The 21,282-nt window shown below is 38.0% G+C and overlaps 1 protein-coding gene across 3 annotated transcripts in view; it reads right to left on the bottom strand.

Annotated features, from left to right (window-relative positions):
* Positions 1–2,001: 2,001 nt before the first annotated feature.
* ube2h (ubiquitin-conjugating enzyme E2H (UBC8 homolog, yeast)) overlaps positions 2,002–21,282 on the bottom strand; it is a 38,419-nt gene continuing 19,138 nt past the window's right edge. For 2 of the 3 annotated variants that reach the window (XM_077006596.1, XM_077006597.1), the window contains 5 exons: positions 17,396–17,470; positions 17,205–17,244; positions 11,147–11,199; positions 9,638–9,766; positions 2,002–6,319 (listed from right to left, as the gene is read on the bottom strand). In XM_077006596.1, coding sequence (XP_076862711.1) covers positions 6,195–6,319; positions 9,638–9,766; positions 11,147–11,199; positions 17,205–17,244; positions 17,396–17,470 — 422 coding nt within the window. In that variant the 3' untranslated portion in view covers positions 2,002–6,194. Of the gene's footprint in view, positions 6,320–9,637; positions 9,767–11,146; positions 11,200–17,204; positions 17,245–17,395; positions 17,471–18,408; positions 18,481–21,282 lie in introns of all 3 variants that reach the window. The other variant, XM_077006595.1, reaches the window with a different exon arrangement.

Here is a 21,282-nt window from a genome sequence, read left to right as displayed (position 1 = left end):
AGTAGAAGCTTGAGTGTAGTAAAAGAAATATTGAAAATCAATAGGAATTAATTACATAGTTTTTGATAGAAGAATTTATATTAGAGTTGCACTATAAAAATGCTTTAATGGCAAGGTCCCATTTACATTGTAAAGCTGTATTTCACCACCCACTATTGTAATTTTCACCCTTTTATAGATCACTTTAAATACCAGTAGGCATGTGCAGTTTCAGGCTTTGATAAAAAAAATGGGGGTTATTTTTTCACTTAATCATAGATGGCTGTGAACATAACATTCTCATTGTGTAAAATGTAATGCAAAGAGATTTTTGGATAACCTGTTAATTTTGCCATTCCTCATTCTTGTCCCTTATGTGCTGTTTTATATTTTTCAGTCAATTATGTTTTTTGAACTAGAGTCCCATGCACTATGTTGTTACAATTTGTATTGGCATCTTTCATATTTTAAGTTGGATGCTTTTATTAAAGAATGTGTTCTACAAATGCATCTGCAGTGTTTTTGCATACTTTTATGAACACAGTATAAACACATACACATTTAAATATACCTAGAAAATGTATTCAGACATCACCTTTTCATCATCAGTTTTGTATCTTTCGGGTACAATTGAGAACTGCTCAAAAAGGACTGGCAGCCATATGTATATATTTGGTGTATGATAGAATGCTATGAATCAACTAGCAGCTGTTGATGCTACTGTTTCACAGCTAAATTCTAAAGATCCTTCAAACAGAAATACTTTTAGGTGGTGATGTAACTGAGAACTAGCAATTAGTCTGTTGCATTCACTGTCTTCACATCTGCAATCATTTTTGAAAATGTAATTCTTTACCACAGTGTAAATGTCCAATAGGGATCAATTACACTACAAATCCCATTCAGGTCAGTGCTGGGAAAAGCATGCATGCCATCTAGTGGTAAACACCATTCATGCTAGTGAAACATGCTCTTCCAGTTTTGGATTTACCACCACCCCACAAACCCCCAATAATTTTTGCAATATTTGTTCTCTGGATCCTAAACAACCACAAACCACCAATGATAATTGTACACATTTAATGTTTTATTACAAAAAGGTTATTGTACACAGTTTATTGTACACAACTATTTAAGGTTATAATCCTATAGACAAAGAGCACTTGTCCTCTATGACAGGCATGCCCACTTGACAATGCAAATAATGAAAACTATTAAAAATTAAACAAAACGTTAATTAGCATAATACCTCAAGTTGCATTCATTAAAAAAGCATACATCAATAATATTTGAAGAAAATGGTTGTGTCCTCAATGTGCAATGTTTAAAAAGCACAGAAATGAGGGGAAGATGGTGGACTCTACACTGATTACATGTTATGTGGAAAGGAGAAAAGGGACCCTTGAGACCATTTACAAACCAAATTAAAATTTTTTATTTAAATTTTGGGCAACATTTGAAAGTTGGCCATTAGCATACTGATCACTCGCATCAAAAGTTTATGCTAGACAAATGAACAGCACTTGTTTACACTTATTTGATCCAAATAATTTGTCAGTTACCATGGTAGAGCTGATAGAGGCACCGGCAACAGTTGATATATGATGCACAACACTCAAAGTATTTTAAGACAAGTATTTCAGCAATTCTGAAAAAGAAATTGTTAATCATTAAATTTTATTTCCAAAACACCACAGGGTAAGATGTTTGGGGTGATTTATTCCACTTTTAATGTGTAAGAAATAAACAGGTCTGTTAAAATCAAGGCCAGTTGAGCTATGTCTACCTTTTGAGAGGGAAATTGGTGACATTGGAAGGAAGCCCATTTGTGTACATGGCAGCAATCAGAAAAAGGCGTTCTTCTTTTCTTCCGTCAGAGAATCATGCATGTATGCTTATGGAAAGGGTATGAAAGGATGGTGGATTAAGTCTACTTTTACAGTCAAAACTTAATACACCAATGATTTTATTTCAATTTTTATGAACCACTATTGCCAATAATAATTTAGAATTAGACCTCAGTATTAGAAGCACAAAAGCATGTTTATTTAAGATTCTTGGATTCTTCTGTGATTTTATTAAAAACAAAAAAGGAAAACAAAAATCAATAAATTTTCTCAGTTTTCTTTATCTGTGGGGTGAAATAACTGAAACAAATGAAAGAATTTTGGAATAAAATGGAGGGACTCAGATTGGTGAAGCTAAATATGTATAAGCTAGTGTTGCTATGCATGCCAAATGCACTGCTGAAATGCAAATGTGCATGTTTGAGGGACTGGAGAAATTAAAACAGTATGTAAGACCAAGCTACATTAAAGCATGATATTTTGAATACCTTGCATTTTGTCCTCATATTCATGAAATACACTACTGCATACACTTTCCATTTTTTTTTAAATGGAGACAGAAAAATACAGGAATGATATAATGTTGCTAATTCAAGAATATTTTTTGCCTATTATCAAATCACTTTGGGGTCAGTAGGACATATTAAAATGAAAGCAATTCATAGTCATAACTAGGGGCAAAATAGGCAAGTCAATTGGTATGGCTATGGGTATGTATACATTGTATTACCAAAAGTATTCACTCACCCATCCCAATTATCGGAACAAAGTGTTCCAACTACTACCATGGCCACAGGTGTATAAAATTAAGCACCTAGGCATGCAGACTGTTTTTACAAACATTTCTGAAAGAATGGGTCACTCTCAGGAGCTCAGTGAATTCCAGCAAAGAACTGTGATAGAATGAGACCTGTGCAAGAAATCCAGTCGTGAAATTTCCTCGCTCCTAAATATTACAGTCAACTGCCAGCTGTATTATGAGAAAATGGAAGTGCTTGGGAACGACATCAAGTCCACATAAACTGACGGAGCGGGGTCAGTGGATGCTGAAGCACATAGCGTGAAGAGGTTGCCAACTTTCTGCAGTGTCAATCACTACAGACATCCAAATGTTATGTGGCCTTCAAATTAGCTCAAGAACAATTCGCAGAGTTTCATGGAATTGGTTTCCATGGTCAAGCAGCTGCATCCAAGCCATACATCACCAAGTGCAATACAAAGCATTTGATGCAGTGGTGTAAAGCAAGCAGCCACTGGACTCTAGAGCAGTGGAGGCGTGTTCTCTGGAGTGAACAATCGTGCTTCTCCATCTGGCAATCTGAAGGACGAGTCTGGGTTTGGCGGTTGCCAGGCGATCAGTACTTGTCTAACTGCATTTGTGCCATGTGTAAAGTTTGGTGAAGGTGGGATTATGGTCTTGGCCCATTAGTTATAATGAAAGGAACTCTGAATGCCACCAAGACATTTTGGACAATTCCATGCTCCCAACTTTGTGGGAAAAGTTTGGAGCTGGCCCCTTCTTCTTCCAACATGACTGCACCAGTGCACAAAGCAAGCTCCATAAAGACATGGACAGCAGAGTCTAGTGTGGATGAACTTGACTGGCCTGCACAGAGTCCTGACCTCAACTCGAACACCTTTTGGATGAATTAGAGCAGAGACTGAGAGCTAGTCCTTCTTGTCCAACAATATGACATCACAAATGCGCTTCTGGAAGAATGGTCAAAAATCCCCACAAACACACTTGTAAACATTGTGGACAGCCGTCCCAGAAGATTTGAAGCTGTTGTAGCTGCAAAGGGTGGGCCAACGTCATATCAAACCCTATGGATTAGGAATGGGATGTCACTTAAGCTCCTAGGCGAGTTAAGGAAGGTGAGCGAAAACTTATAGCAATAAAGTGTATACGTGTGTGAGTGAGCGAGAGGGGGGGGGGGGGGGGGGGGAGCCCCCCCCGAAACTTTACCCATTGGAGAAATTCTATGTTTTTATTCAGATAGCTAACAGTTCAGTTACTGACATTTTTAACCATCAATATTTGTAGTGTTAAGAGCACTGAAAACCAACTAGATCAACGGTAATGGCAGTTTTCGCATGGTAAACTAGTCATGTGGCAAAGTGGATGTTTTATACAAATAAAGCAGCTTTACTGTGCTTACTTAATTAGGGGATGTCTTTTCATTAAATAAGGTAAAAACAAATTGGGTCTAGTTTAATGTAGAAGTCAGATAAAATGTGTACTTGGACAATCACTTTAGAGCCTATAAATGTTTTTTTCCACCACTCTGCCAAGTACAAATTAACTACAAATTAAACACCACTTTTCATAATTATGCACAGGCAATAGATAAGCTGATCAGTCTTATAAACGCTTGTGGTTTTTTGTTCTCCACCAAAAGAAACTGTCATGTTACAATATGAAAAATGTGGTAGTATGTATGTGAGCGTGTGTGTGAGAGAGAGATTCTGATCATAAGAGCAAAACAAATGATAATTTCATGCTTGTCTAGAAAATTTAATTCTGTGCTTGTTTATGAATGGTTTAATGTTTATCCTGAGAAATTCCCAGCAGTTGACTCAGGCTAAGGTGGTGCCTTATTAATGCACCTGTGTGATGGCAAAAAAAAAAATCACTGTCTGCTGATCACACTTTATATTGTCAAATACATTTATGTCGGGCTCAAATTACTAAGCATGAGACAAGCAGTGAACATTATAGGCCACACTAAATATAACCCATACCACATTTAACTTGACAAAATACCTTCCATGTGAGTTTTCCAGCTAGTAGTAATGCAATGTGAGTTTATATCTGGATAGAATGTGGTCAAATGGGACTTGAAACCAAGAGCAAAGTACAAATACTTGAATAATAACCAATTTTTGTGAACTGCACAGCTGTTTCTGATGAGGTGTATTCATTAACATGATTTGTGCAAATCAGTTTTAAAGTATAAAGTTTCATCCTTACAGCCCATATGCTTCAGCCAGTCCATGTACCAATATTGTACAGCCATTAAAATCTCTTTATACATTTTGTACATCCAACAAAGTCTTTATAAACCAAGCCAAAGTTCTTACTGCAAGAGCTCAAATTGCTTACTCTTAGGAAATCTGCGATAGACCTCCACCCTGGGCAAAGACTAAAGACTATATTTCAATGAGTCTGTGCCTACTGAAGCTTTACGCATTTGTCATGGCAGACTGAAATCTTGGGTCATGCCCACAATTCTACTGCTGTAAGGCATGCAAAAGGTAAGACTCAAAAGAAAGATGTACAAGTTTGGCAGCTCTTCTGGTCTATCCAAACAGAGCCACAAAGAAAACAAAGTGAATTGATGGTGATGGTGCTGGTTGTGGTGGTGGGGTGAGGGTGAATAAAACAAGGAGCAGTTCCCTCTTAGATTCTATTTTTTATGACTGACAATGCAGCAGTTGCCAAAGAAGCAATTAAAATTCTAGTTAGGAAACAAAACAAATCAGGTGATTTGAAAACACACAGCTTAACATATCCTGTCCAACTTACCTACTGCAACTGAAGACACACTGTATCCATAGCTATGAGCTTAATTAGTGAGATCTAAGCAAGACCATTGTCATAACTTTGGCAGTACTACCATTAAACATCACGTTAAGGATTCACCACTTGCTCAGGACAAATGGAATTTTTATAGTCATTGATCTGATCCTCTAATTAACATTTAGGCTTAAAAAACAATAAATAAAGTATTTGAAACAGGTTAACTCAATGAAGATAAAAATTCACATTGTCTAATTAGCACAACCATTCATGTTTTGCTCAATATCAGAGATGGTGCTTTCAAGCCTATATAAGTGGTTTGGAAAATATATATTTGCTGTCATCATGCTATTCCAGATATTCCTTATCGGTTGCATTGAGTGCTATGACCTATGGTAGACATTTCAAACGTATTCTAGAACCAAAAAAGTATGACTTTTGAACTCATTGGCAATTACCTATGATGGTGGGGGTATACTGTAAAATATAACCTTCAGTATTGATGTGTACTCGAGCTAGACCAACACGGAATGTAGGGGAAACACTGAGCTTTTGTTAGGGTGGTGAGATTGGGGAAGAGAGAGCGAGAGGACTCAAACAAATAGAGAAAGAATACCTAAAGATGGTGATGTATTCATTATCAATGCTAGTCATAAAAATCCAATTTAGTAGTAATAATAATAGTAATAGTAATAATAATAATAATATTACTACTACCAATAATGGTAATAATAATAGTAATAACAATAGTAAAATTGCCTCATTTAAATATGAATATTATAGTCTGCTTCTCATGTTTAGGAAATTATATAGTCTCTGCAATAAAGAAGAGGTGTGTTTGTATTCCACTACAATTCCATATCCTGTGCCTCATCTTCTGAGAAATCAGACATGGAGCTTTCTGATGAAGAGTCCCCTGCACCCTCTTCCTGCTCCTTCAGAGCCTCCTCTGTTGCATATTTCTGAATGTATTCTGCATGTAAAAAGAAAGACACTATAAAACACACATCAACATTTGAAGCATTACATTAAACAAATTCAGGTCCATTGGTGTGTTAGAAAAATAAATCTTGTAAGCATCATAAATTGTTGGATTTGATTCTCATTTTGTCTCTGGATGTAACTTTGAATATTTTTAATTGGACCACACATCATACTGTTACAAGTAAGACTAGTAATACTGCAAGAATTGCCTAGCCAACAATTTCCTATAAAGATTATCTATATGTCCTTGTTCAAGACTCCACTGTGCCATTGACTTGCATACTAAGTGGCAGCATCAGTGAAGATGCTTAAAAGGGGAATTCATAGGACACCAGCGAGACATCAAATTTTGTGTGCAACAACAGACATATAATAATAAAAATAATGACTATGACGACAATCATGGTTGTTTTCGGGAGACTTAGCACTATTGTATCATTAGCAAAATCTGGATATTAGATTCAATAAATTTATTGTACAAAATGTAGAAAAGCAGAAACCTTGGAGAAAACCTGCATAAGAATTGCCATTGTTGTTAACATTGCCATAATTGTGCCATTATTCTACACATTCATGTGCATCATACAGCAAATGATTTTGTATGATTTATTTGATATATGTATGATATGCTATATTTGCTGCTGTCAAGCAACTACATAGCACTTTTGTAAGTCGCTCTGGATAAGAGCGTCTGCTAAATGCCATAAATGTAAATGTAAATGTCATGGTACAGCCCCTGACCCCTCTTCTGTGTAGTCTGCATCTGTTTATGTCCATATATGCATTTCCTTTGGGTGTGGTTCTATGTGTGAGCGTTCATCTGTCTCGCCTGTGGCTTGTCTCGTCAACATTATGGGTTGCATTTGGTTCTTGTTTATGTTAATGTATTTCACGTGTGTCAATGTTGTGCTAGTCAATTGTTTTTGTTAGAGTCTCACTGTGTGTAAGTGCTTGTGGTTTGCACTTTATGTGCTATTCTTCATTAAATAAAAGTGCTGTTGAAAGTGTATGCTCTCGGCATCCTGCCTACCCCTCGCATCACAACTGCTTTTAAAAGAACATCAGTGAATTTATAGCTGGTCTTCCTCTAAAACCTAAAAGTTTTTCATCTTTCAAAGTAGGCCCAACAACAAAAAAAAAAAAAAAAAAAAAAAAAAAAAACTCAGCTGCTTGCTGTAAACTTCTTTTCTACAAAAATATTTTACTTTAGTTTCTATAATTTCAGTGTTCAGTAGGAGTTCTGGACTGAAATTTGGGTGCCCTATAGTGCCACCTACAGTACAAATGAGCCGGCATTGTGTGCTTGAATAGCGGAAGGGACCAAGTTTCACATCTGTAGGACATTTCGTCTGGTCGATTCACTTCAGCAAGGAATTGGAATAAGGAGAAACATTGATTCCAGCACTTACTGTGTTTAGACCACAACCAGTAATTATTATGCATGTGACTGTTATTATTACTAAGAAAATAAGTAATAATTAGAAAAAGAATCCGGCAATTTAAATATAGCCAACAAATTAAGCATCTAAGCACATATCAGCTTTTGATAAATATTGATAAATATTATGCCAATGTTATGTGAATAGTGACACCAAGTGGCAATTCACTAAAACATTAAATGCTGCACTATGGCACCCTCTTTAGGCTAATCGGACACGTCTTGCTCCCCCAGTAGCAAAAGGGTCTAGTACCTACTAATTTAGCCAGCAAATATAGTGGTGTGTTTTATTTGTGTTAACACAAAGGGTGCATGTTTCTTAGTAAACCGAGATCATGTGCAAAGAAGAGAGAGGGCTTAGAGGCTCTAATCAAACATGATGCATAAATGTTATGATCAACATTTGTAAAGAAAATAGAAAATAATGTGTGGTACAGTTTTGGATGTAATCCTAGCATGATGTCCTCATTGAATTCCTCTGCAATTTGGAAGGATTTTTCACCACTTTCCAATGCAATATTTATCCCTATGTTATCCAAGTGCATTTCCTATGCTTTTGCAATTTTTCTTATATTTGGCTTTAAATGTATAGCATGACACCCATATATTTAATGTCAAAGTTACCTTTACTAAGGAAACTAAAGAAATAATAATAATAATAATAATAATAATAATAATAATAATAATATTAATAAGGCACTAAAGCTGAAAATATGAGGTATTGTTTTATTAAATATTTAGGATGGATATATAGAAGCTAACCATCTAGCTGGTCATATAAATTGTGCCTAAATTTGACTCTAGCTGTCCAAGTCCAGTTGTATATCTATATTGTGAACTGCATGAAATGTCATTGTCAAGCTGTAATTGATGCTCAAGGATACACAAGATATTGAGACATTGATATTTTTGTTGGGGTATACCCACTGATCTAGACTCTTGCTTGGTGTTTGACTGGCAACACATTCATATATCCAGTCTACATATGTTTCTGCTGTAGAATGAAATCTATATATGAACTCATCTGCCAATGGCAAACATCAGAACCTCTTTGAATATTATGTTGTGAAATCATTGCACAATTAAGAGTACATGTTTTACGATGTAACCACCACGGGTTCCTTTCATATTCAGAGGAATAAACCTGCAGCTAGCTATATGTTGTACTGTAATTATTCAAAACAGCTACTAGTGCATGGTAAATCACTTTATAACGCAAGAGATATATTCACACAAATCGTTCACCAAATATCTTGAATTTGACATGGTTACAGCTTTTATGTCATGCAAACAGGATTCTTAAAATCCTCATCCTGGAAGCTGTCAGATTCACAAACTCTAAAAGAGAACCAGCACTCAGTTGGTCTCTCTGCACTTTACACAAGGACACTTTATCCACAGTCATGTTTTTTTTTTTACTTGAACAGTACTCAGATTTATTTTTACTCTACTTATTCTATTTTATTTTTATCTCATTTATTTCTTTTTATTCTATTCTATTTTTATTATATTGCTGCTATTGGAGTAAAAACTGGGACCCTGGGTTCTAAATTTCATTCCACCTCATGTACCACATGCGATGTGAATGACAATAAAGTCTCCTTGAATCCTTAAAAACCATTAGAAGGTAAACAGGTAAAACCACTAAAATTATTGTTTGGATGAAAGACTTAAGCTGAAAATAACAGTCACTATCATTTACATAACAAAACTCTGACCGCATTCAGAAATAATATGGATTAAAATTCATCACAGCTGGGGAAACTGTGTTCTCCGTAGTCAAGCATAGAAGAGAGCATCCTCAAACTAGAGACTTATACATTGTGGTGTAAGTAAATATTGTCAAGAAAAGAGCAGTTTAATACTTGCCTTTGATTTTCTGTTTGTACTCCTCTGGTCGGTGCAAGTACATGGCTGCAGCATCCCCGTTCAGGGGGTCGATGGGGTTGGGATATGCCAGTAGCTGTGGCAGGAACGATTCAAAAATATTGGTGAGATCTGTAAAGGATAAAGAAAAGCAGAGATGGACAATAAATAAAGGGTAGACTAAAATATAACTGTCAAATCTGAATGGGGGCTCTGCCTAATATATGAATATAACTCTGCATCTAACAATTTTCTTACAGGAAAACATAGTATGATCACAGGAACCCTGATAGAGTACTATTTGCAAAAAAAAAAAACACAATGATCTGAAACCATCTCCAGATCCCTCAGGGTGTTTGGTCTCCACTTGTTCACTGTTATTTTCATCTTCCATCTTGTTAAATGAGGTTTAGGTCAGAGGACCAAATGAGAATCACAACAGCTCAACTCTGTAGACAGTTAACAATCTGAAAGTAAATCAGTTGTCAGTCTGTAATAATGATTTAGAATACATTCAATTCAGACATCATTGCCAGTGAGCACTACAGCACTACATTTTCAAAACAAATGTCTGTAGAATCTAATACATGCAGGTATTTACATGTTCAGCAGCATGGAAAAAACCAACAACGGTGTCAAAAAAGGAGCCTAGACATTATAAAGGAGTGCATTATTTTGTCATAAATGATGCTTACAGATACACCAATGCAGCACAGATTAGTTTAACGAAGACTGTTATTAAGATATGCTCGAGGAAACATATCTTAGCAAGATATGATCGCCATGTCCCACTGGTAGGCAGTGTATTTTATACTACTTGTCTGCCAAGTTTTGCCATCATTGCTCAATGCTATTCCTAGCCTAATTTTATTCTTTACTCAAGTGTACACCTATGAGTTTAGTTCACTTAATTTTTCTTTCTACAAAAAGTCAAAGTCAAATTTATTTATAAAGCGCTTTTTACATGTTGTCACAAAGCAGCTTTACGAACACATGGTTCCAGATCCCTAATGGGCAAGCCAGAGGTGACCGTGGCAAGGAAAATTTCCCTAGGTGGGAGAGGTTAGGAAGAAACCTTGAGGACCAAGACAAAATGGAACCTATCCTCCAATGGCTGCCTCAGGCAGTAGTAGTTACTCTTCCCTTTCCATGAATACAAGAAAGTGGCAGTAAAACATCTAAGGAGTTATTAGATTAAAAACATTACAGTAACAGATTAAAAACATTACAGTAACAGCACATCAACATAGTTCTAGGGCTGCCATAACTCTGATGTGCCATAACAATGAATCATCTCACACATCCTGGGTTTAAAATTAAATTGCTAAACTAAAATGAGATTTTATGGTTGTTTTTATTCATCTGGTAATAAGGTTGCTGAAATAATTTTAGTTTCATTCCTAGAATGGAGGTATAACCAGATTTGCCATGCCTTATAATTCCCCTAAGTAGCAGATCATATCAGTCATACATACCTACATACACTAACACAAAATATAAATGCATACATACCATAAAGAGCAGTCCATGTCTGATTTATCACATCTAAACACACAGTCCCAGATCTGCAGTGGGGACAAACAGTTCATATTTCATATCATAATGCATCATCCTTGCTACAGTGTTAAAATACTTCCATAGCACCTTGAACTTGAATTTACAAGTGGGTAACAATTATCTTCAATCGCGTCATTGCTGATACCTTTTTGACTACAAGATGACAAACATTTACCTTTATCTTGCAAATAGTTCATGATTTAGCATTTTTTCACCAGAATAAATTCCAAAAAGAAAAACAAATGACATTATGGATGCTCAATAGCTCACAAAGTAAAACTGAACAGAATCCAGTGTAACTTGTACAGTGTAGCTAAACTCTTTAACTTGATTTGACAGTGACCAAGGTCTCATCGGCGAATGAAAAAAACTTACCATACTTTAATATATATATATATATATATATATATATTAGGGGCGGGACGCGATTAAAAAAATTAATCGAATTAATTGGAAGCTTTGTAATTAATTAATCGAAATTAATCGCATTTTAATCGCATTTCAGTATTTAACATGAGAAATATTAATTTAAGTTTGAATGATGAATGAATCAATGAACATAATCATAAACTTCAACATCTTGTTTATTTTTCCACCAGTCTACTATGAAGACCAATATATGTGTAGTGTGCAGAAAACAGTTCAGAACATTGGAAATTCTGACCAAAAATGTTGTTTAATTTAGGGAGTTTTGCTCAGGATATTGGAAGAATTGAAGTAAATCAGAAGATGTTTTTTAATACCATTTTAGATGGTAGACTTTCTTTAATTTCCCAGGCCTCTGCCATAGGCATCTTCATAGTGCCTAGAAGTGGTCTTCTGCATGCTCAAAGCAAATGACTGGATCTTCTATTCATCATCTATAATATGAGCCATCACACCAAGATCATTCTTGTTGCTAACAGAGGTCCAATGATCCCCAGTCAGAGCCACATTTGTGGCACTCTTCACAATAACCTGTTTTAATTCTTTCCTCATCATACAGCTGCTGGATTTTCTTCGACATTGTCTTTCTGGGGTGAGTTTCCCAAAACGTTCTTAGCGCCAAGTACTTCGTCACCTCGTTCTTACGTACGAGGTTAAGAAGTACTTGGCGCTAAGAACGTTTTGGGAAACTCACCCCTGGACGGTAGTTCGTAACTTGCATCAGTTGACGCAATTCGCAGCGCTTCTTGTAAGCATTTATCTTCGACCACAGAGAGCGGACAACACAAATAATGTGACGCATCATGTATAAACGCGTGTGGAGTCGCGCTACGGCCATTCGCGAAAGTTTAATCCAGTCTTAATGGTCCAATGAAGGTCATTTAAAATCCAGGACGTTTCCTCACAGGATGTGAATTACGGACGTTTGGTCACCCTATCGTACTAGGAATACATTTAGCAGCTAAGTTATCATTACTGACCTGCGCGATTTTTGGCCCATTTTCAGCCGATTTTTCACTCGTTTCGGCTCAATTGCGTGTCGTGCATCGTATAGTTTACACAGGTAAACGAGGAACGATTCACACCTCACGACCAACTCCCGATCAGAAATCGCAGCGTCGCAAGAACATCAAACATGTTTGAAATTCAAATCGCTCCTCGTGAGAGTATCGCACTGTTGAAGCAGCTCCACGAGCCAACTCTCCCTGCGATTTAGTCGTACAGTTTGAGCTGGAGCCGAATACACGATTTAAAATATCGCACAGTGTACGCCCAGCTTTAGCCGCAACATGTTTTGCGTTGAGGTAGTAACGAAGGGTGGAAGTGCTCCTGTGATAAGCGAACTCCTTCCTACATAAAGTGTAAATAACACTATTTTTGTTTGTACTTCCATCTGAAAGTTTCTTATATTTAAATTTCCCATCCACCAGCGTAGCCTCTTCAGTCATCTCCATCATGATCATCTTATTGTGTGTCCATAATCTGTATGCCCGGAACTCGCGCACTGAGAAACATTCCACGGTGCAAAAGTGTCTCGTCCGTTAAATGCGTTAAAATGCATTAATTTTTTTAGTGCGTTAATTTTCCTGTAATTAATTAATCAAAATTAACGTGTTAAAGTCCCACCACTAATATATATATATATATATATATACACTGCTCAAAAAAATAAAGGGAACACTCAAATAACACATCCTAGATCTGAATGAATGAAATATTCTCATTGAATACTTTGTTCTGTACAAAGTTGAATGTGCTGACAACAAAATCACACAAAAATGATCAATGGAAATCAAATTTATTAACCAATGGAGGCCTGGATTTGGAGCCACACACAAAATTAAAGTGGAAAAACACATCAAAGTTGGATCAGCCTGTAGTGTAATGTCCTTAAAACAAGTCAAAATGAGGCTCAGTATTGTGTGTGGCCTCCACGTGCCTATATGACCTCCCTACAACGCCTGGGCATGCTCCTGATGAGGTGGCAGATGGTCTCCTGAGGGATCTCCTCCCAGACCTGGACTAAAGCATCCGCCAACTCCTGGACAGTCTGTGGTGCAACGTGACGTTGGTGGATGGAGCGAGACTTGATGTCCCAGATGTGCTCAATCTGATTCAGGTCTGGGAAACGGGCGGGCCAGTCCATAGCTTCAATGCCTTCATCTTGCAGGAACTGCTGACACACTCCAGCCACATGAGGTCTAGCATTGTCCTGCATTAGGAGGAACCCAGGGACAACCGCACCAGCATATGGTCTCACAAGGAGTCTGAGGATCTCATCTCGGTACCTAATGGCAGTCAGGCAACCTCTGGTGAACACATGAAGGGCTGTGCGGCCCTCCAAAGAAATGGCACCCCACACCATTACTGACCCACTGCCAAACCGATCATGCTGAAGGATGTTGCAGGCAGCAGATCGCTCTCCACGGTCCAGACTCTGTCACGTCTGTCACGTGCTCAGTGTGAACCTGCTTTCATCTGTGAAGAGCACAAGGCGCCAGTGGCGAATTTGCCAATCCTGGTGTTCTTTGGCAAATGCCAAGCGTCCTGCACGGTGTTGGGCTGTGAGCACAACCCCCATCTGTGGACGTCGGCCCCTCATACCATCCTCATGGAGTCGGTTTCTAACCGTTTCTGCAGACACATGCACATTTGTGGCCTGCTGGAGGTCATTTTGCAGGGCTCTGGCAGTGCTCCTCCTGTTCCTTCTTGCACAAAGGCGGAGGTAGCGGTCCTGCTGCTGGGTTGTTGCCCTCCTACGGCCTCCTCCACGTCTCGTGGTGTACTGGCCTGTCTCCTGGTAGCACCTCCAGCCTCTGGACACTACGCTGACAGACACAGCAAACCTTCTTGCCACAGCTCGTATTGATGTGCCATCCTGGATGAGCTGCACTACCTGAGCCACTTGTGTGGGTTGTAGAGTCAGTCTCATGCTACCACGAGTGTGAAAGGACCACCAACATTCAAAAGTGACCAAAACATCAGCCAGAAAGCATAGGTACTGAGAAGTGGTCTGTGGTCCCCACCTGCAGAACCACTCCTTTATAGGGGGGGGGGGGGGGGTCTTGCTACTTGCCTCTCATTTATATCTGTTGTCCATTTGCACAACAGCAGGTGAAATTGATTCACAATCCGTGTTGCTTCCTAACTGGTTTCACAGAAGTGTGACTTGGAGTTATATTGTGTTGTTTAAGTGTTCCCTTTATTTTTTTGAGCAGTGTGTATGTATATATATATATATATATATATATATATATATATATATATATATATATATATATATATATATATATAATGGAGATGACTGAAGAGGCTACGCTGATGGATGGGAAATTTAAATATAAGAAACTTCCAAATGGAAGTACAAACACAAATAGTTTTATTTGCACTTTATGCAGGAAGGAGTTCGCTTATCACAGGAGCACTTCCACCCTTCGTTACCACCTCAACGCAAAACATGTTGGGGGCTAACGCGCAGGTCAGTAATGATAACTTGGCTGCTAAATGTATTCCTAGTACGATAGGGTGACCAAACGTCTGTATTTCACATCCTGTCCCTGGTGTCCCAGGTTTTTTTAAGTGAGGAAATGTCCTGGTTTTTAAATTACCTTCATTGGACCATTAAGACTGATTGAACTTAATTAAGAGTGGATTAAACTTTCGCGAGTGACCGTAGCGTGAGTGGCGGAGGCGTTTAAACTTGACACGTCACATTATTTGCAGTTGTTCGCTCTCAGTGGTCTAAGATAAAGGCTTACAAGAAGCGCTGCAAATTGCGTCAACTGATGCAAGTTACGAAATGTCGTCCAGAAAGACAATGTCGAAGAAAATCCAGCAGCTGTATGATGAGAAAAGGGAAGTAAAACAGGTGATTGTGAAGAGCGCCACAAATGTGGCTCTGACTGGGGATCACTGGACCTCTGTTAGCAACAAGAATTATCTTGGTGTGACAGCTCATATTATAGATGATGAATGGAAGATCCAGTCATTTGCTTTGAGCATGATGAAGACCACTTCTAGGCACTATGGAGATGCCTGTGACAGAGGCCTGGGAAATTAAAGAAAAAGTATACCATCTAAAACGGTATTTAAAAACATCTTCTGATTTACTTCAATTCTTCTTATTCTTCCAATAACCTGAGCAAAACTCCCAAAATTAAACATTTTTGGTCTGAATTTCCAGTGTTCTGAAAACTGTTTGCTCTGTTTTCTGCACTCATCTGTGTCTGTGTAGTAGACTGGTGGAAAAATAAACAAGATTTTGAAGTTTATGTTCATTGATTCATTCATCATTCAAAATTAAATTAATATTTCTCAAATACTGAAATGCAATTAAAATTAAATTAAAAAAATTTTTGATCGCGTCCCACCCCTAATATATATATATATATATATATATATATATATATATATATATATATATATATACACACACACACACACACACACACACTTTTAAAATCTAGACAAACATGAATTTGTAAGCCTACATACTGTACATTAAAAGGGGTTGATAACATGTTTATTCAGCTAAACATGAGATTTGAAATGTAAGCCTATATTTAACATCAATGCTTGATCCAGCATCAGCAGCTTTAGCAAACGGGTGCTTTGCATTTAAATGGTACTTCAGACTGGTAAAACTCCTACAATAAACTAATTCCGCGTTGCATAAGGTTCAAACAACTTTAGTCTCGTCAATGTCTCCATTAGGAAGCTTCTTAAAAATGAATTTTCCATGAAGCAAACCTGGCGTGGCGGCATCCATGTAACCACACGTGCAATTTGTTGTGGGTGGTAATTCACAGGTTTGAAAACTCGTTCTTGCCCCCTACTGTGCAATTTGGTTAGGAATACAGCAGAGCTAAACTATGAAAGTGAATGTCATCAGTTTGCTTACATATTTTGACCCAGTTCCCAACCCAGCTTTAAGAATAGATTAACGGCAATATTTTTTATATCACCCGATAATGGCCCATATATATATATATATATATATATATATATATATATATATATATATAATGCTTAGACAGGTATTTAATTATACCTTACAAAAGGATAATTATACCAACAAAAAAAGGATCCCAAAAAAAAACAAAATTTGTGCCATTCTCAAAACCTTTTGCCATGACTGTATGTACCTGTTTACCTACAACATCACTAGAAAATGTATGCAAAGTCTGAACTAAGTAAAATCTGTTTGAGATTAATTATTAGGTAAAAACTACTCTTACTATCTATACAGTACTACAAAGGGTCACTGGCCCATCTAATAGGCATATTTTAATTGCAAAATACAAAACAAAATACATATTTTGAGTACAAAACAGTAAAAAAAACTGCATATAAAAACACATTACCATGAGTTTTAATATGGTGTGTTTAAAAGGATTCCTTAATGCATTATAGCTATATGTCAAGAAAAACTGGTTACCCCCCCCCCCCCCCCCCCCATATGAAGTAAAACACAGATACAAGATGCTCAAATTGTTACAAAATATTCTCACCCGCAGATTTCACAAAGAAAAATATCTACTGAACTAACAATGTAAAGTTCATAAAATTCATAAAATGTCCCACTTACGCTTCATCAATGTTTGGATGAAAAATCTTATTCATGAATCCTGCAAAAAAACACACATACATAAAGAGGTGAAGCTGCAATTTTTAACAATGTTTGATTCAAACACGTTAGACCCCAAAGATTATATCTACACATTATAATAGCAGTATGTGAGAAATAGTCTCTTATGGATGCATACTGTGATACTGTACCTATAGATGGAGATTTAAAGGGGTATTTGTCTGGAAGATCTACTCGAACCTTCCATACACCCCCTTCATATGGTGCTACAATGAAAAGAAAAAAAATGGTAATGAATACTGGTTGAAAGACTATAGGACTTGTGATGACTCATTCAATGTGTTTATTCTCAAATCACAATCCTTTCACCAATATTCTGGAGTACTGGTCTAACTGAAAGCAGGATCTACAATAAGATGCCTGAGGAATCCAAAAATTGAGATAACGTGTTAAATTGTACTAGCGCAAATGGCTTAAAAATGTCTCAAAATGGGCTGAAAACTTTTATACGCTGATGGACTGATATTCAGTCCCTGCCTCATCAACTTATTTATTTATAGGTGCCTTACAAGACACTCAAACACCTTACAAGACAGACACATTTGGGTACTATGATGGAAATTGTATTATTTCCCTTTATGCCAGGCTTGCTTAGTATATATTAAACACATTAGATGTATATGTTAGGGCTCTTTGCATATATGTGTTAATCATGGCACTGAAGCCATCCTCGTGACTTCAGTAGGCCTCAGGAGTGTATTGTCTTCTCTGGACGGCCTTGGCTCATTCCTAATCTGATGTTCCTCTGATGTTCCTAAACTGACCTCGCTGGAGGTGTTGGCCGGTCCCCCCTAATCTCAACTTGGAAGGGGCGTCAGCGGCATTCAGTCCATCATGCCATCACGAGGATGCTGAGCGTGAATGGGGCGAGGGGAGAGGCCAATATACATCTGTCAAATCATGTCTTAATTATGTCATATTTACCCAATCATATTTAGTTAATCACCTCATGTTCACCTCGTGGACACCGTGTGTGCTTATGATTAAAGAATAAAAGATGAGAGTTTGGAGGGGGGAATTAGCTCTCTTTTGCAAGCGCCTTGTGTGTATCTAACTGAGATCTCTGGATTAATCCATACTTTGTTAATTAAATCATTGTACTTTATTATCTTACCCAACTGTTTCTGACTTTTATTGTGCTCACCGTTTAAGGTTTTCAGAATTTCAACCACATTTTGGCACCCCAGATGGGACTCCGCGACTGAGGATGGCACACCTGAGGGGGAGATCTAAACGGTTAGCTCCTGAAGGTCTTACTTCAGCCAGCCAACGACAAATTGCGTTGAGCGGGACTCGCAGGTGATCGCCTCCTCAGCACCGCAGTTTTCCCGGAAACGAACAATTAAACCCTGGTGAGTACAACTAAAGTGTTTAGATAAACTTATTGCAGAGGTTGTGACTTCTCTCCTAGTGCGTGTATACACAGGCAATGCCAAACGCTGTTCATAGGGAACCGTCAAGATCAGGGGATCTAACTCGACGAGAGTTGAGAGGTTTGGCGGTCGAACTCCACGGGGGGTATACATGTGGCACCATTGGTGGTTACCAGGCAGGGTAACTGAGTGATTGGGAGTTTCACCCTCGGCTCAGAGTCGAGCACCAGGTGGCCGTGCGTAACTGTGGGCTGATGAGCACACCGTTCGCAGAAAAAAAACTAGTGAGAGTGAAGGTCGTGCTCTGTGTGAGTGTTTGTTGTACGAGAGAGCGTGGGTGACTGGTTGTCTCTCTCCTCAGAAGCAGTAGTAAGATGGGCGGGTGTCATGGTCGTCATACTGACGGTGAAACCAGTAAGGTACAGCGTGACTATCCTAGAAGAAAATACATGTATGGGTCTGAGAGTTTGAGTCACAGGGGTGATAGTGGGAAAAATTCCTGAGCCTGAACTTTTTCTGAGCGGGGGGGGTGTTAGTGTACCATATTTGGAATATTTTATAATTAATCTTTAAATTAATTAATAATAAATAAGATAGTAAATAATATTCTGAGAAAATGCTGTAACCTAAAGATTTAGATTAGACACAATATGTTAACAGGCATAATTAATTATTTATTCATTACTGTTAGTAAATTATAGGATACCAGACAACTCAAAGAAATTATGCAAATAAAGTTTAAAAGAATTACAAGTATTATGATTATAGTTAGTTTTTATATATAAAATTTAATAAATTTAATAAATATTTTGTGTTGGTTTATTAGGACATACATTTTGTGCTTTTGTTCATGTATTACACCTTACGCCGTACGGCGGCCAGGATGAACTAGATCGTCTGACCACTTGTACCGGCTCAAAAAAAAACTTATATTTCTGATAAAAATTTAACTTAATCAGAATAAAGATAAAATACTGAAGTTATCTTGCATCTACCTCTGAAGCTCTGCCGATGTCTGAAATACAGACGGTCCCCGGGTTACGACGTTGATCCGTCGTAAATCGATTTTCGGTGTAAATCGGAACATACGTACATGTATGTACGTAAATAACGTACTATATGCAGTTATCCTATCCTAAAGCTAGCCTTTTGGCAAATACCTTTATCCATAGCTGCATTTAACTAATCCTGACGCCACGCACACCAAACACCAAGTTCCGTTTACGACGCAGAACCATTTAGGTCTAAACAAGGCTTTATACAGTAAATGGGAGATGTGTAGTAACCACGAAAAATCGTAACTTGGGAACCTCGTAAGGATCATAAGGATTATATTTCGGCCTCAAAACAGATAGCATGCGCGCGCGTGTGGTTTATCATTATGATTTGACGGATTTTTCCCCCCCTCAATTTTTTTTTCTCGCGGACACGACGGTACGCCGGAATTCCGGCGTGGCGCCTGAAAACTATCAGGCCTGGAGTCAATTTCAAGTATGGGTTTCAAAGTGTGATTTTCCAGGGGAAGGGAGTTTTAACATGGACCGGGTGGCAGCATTGAAACGAAACGTGATAAGAGAACAATTTAATGGGTTAAAAGTCAAGTGGGAAGCATTTGATGTGGGCAAGGGAGGCAAAAATGCGGAATACAAGTTAAAATTAAAGACCAAATATGAGATTCAACACGAATTTCAAAATCTCAAGTCTGTCAAGTGTGTTGCAGATCCAGGCCTGGACGGACGTCACAGGCGACCCCGACCTGTCCCAACAGCCCCACCTTCTCCCTCCAATGATGCAATGTGCAGGATGCGACAGACAGGCCAAGTCGAGAACTGATGGTCTGCGACATAGGAAATCATAAAGCAATTCAGACACCCCAAGGACGTAGGGGGGTGCAGGTTTGCGGATGAACTTGAGTTGCTTTGCCGTGATTTCAGACCGACATCACATGAGTTGCGACGTCTTCTGTGCCTGAAGCTGGGAATAGATGTGGCAAAGATCCGGATGGACTGGTCAGCTGAAAACAGACGGCTGACCAACACGAAGTGGACACATGCAGAAAACCAGCTGAAAAGGGTGAGTAACCAGAGGACACAGAAGCAAGAAAAATAACCTAGACATTATTCAAATGATGACGGGCTATGGAAAAGGTAACGGAAGAATAGACGAAGTGGCAGAAGAAGGATAAACGCGAGAAGCAAGTTCGGCAAAGTCAAGGTGGGGACTGATGGTCGGAGGGGTCGACTGGTGATGATCCGGAAGGGTCAGGTAAAACACAAACTTTTCCTGTGCTTTGCAATGAAGAAATACTTTTGCTAACATGCTGATACTGTTGATAATGATAGAATGCTTTGCAATGAAGAAATTATTTGACTATGCTCATGGCTAAATGGCTAAAGCTCATTTGAAAACTCACGTCTTCCAGATAGCCTACAGCTAAGCAATATTTGTTTTAATTTGTTTTATTGGTTATTTTATTGGTCATTTTAGTTCTGTAATACTGTATTTTGATCTACTTTTTACTTTTCTATGCTTTTATTACCTGTACAGTGTCCTTGGGTTTCCTGAAAGGCGCTTCTTAAATAAAATGTTATTATTATTATTATTATTATTATGCATGTAGAAAGTGAAACTAGAAAGTGACTGAA

This window comes from Brachyhypopomus gauderio, chromosome 5 (assembly GCF_052324685.1).
Source record: "Brachyhypopomus gauderio isolate BG-103 chromosome 5, BGAUD_0.2, whole genome shotgun sequence".
Taxonomy (NCBI): domain Eukaryota; kingdom Metazoa; phylum Chordata; class Actinopteri; order Gymnotiformes; family Hypopomidae; genus Brachyhypopomus; species Brachyhypopomus gauderio.
Note: the sequence above shows the minus strand (reverse complement) of the source record. Positions and strands in the feature narration are given on the sequence as shown.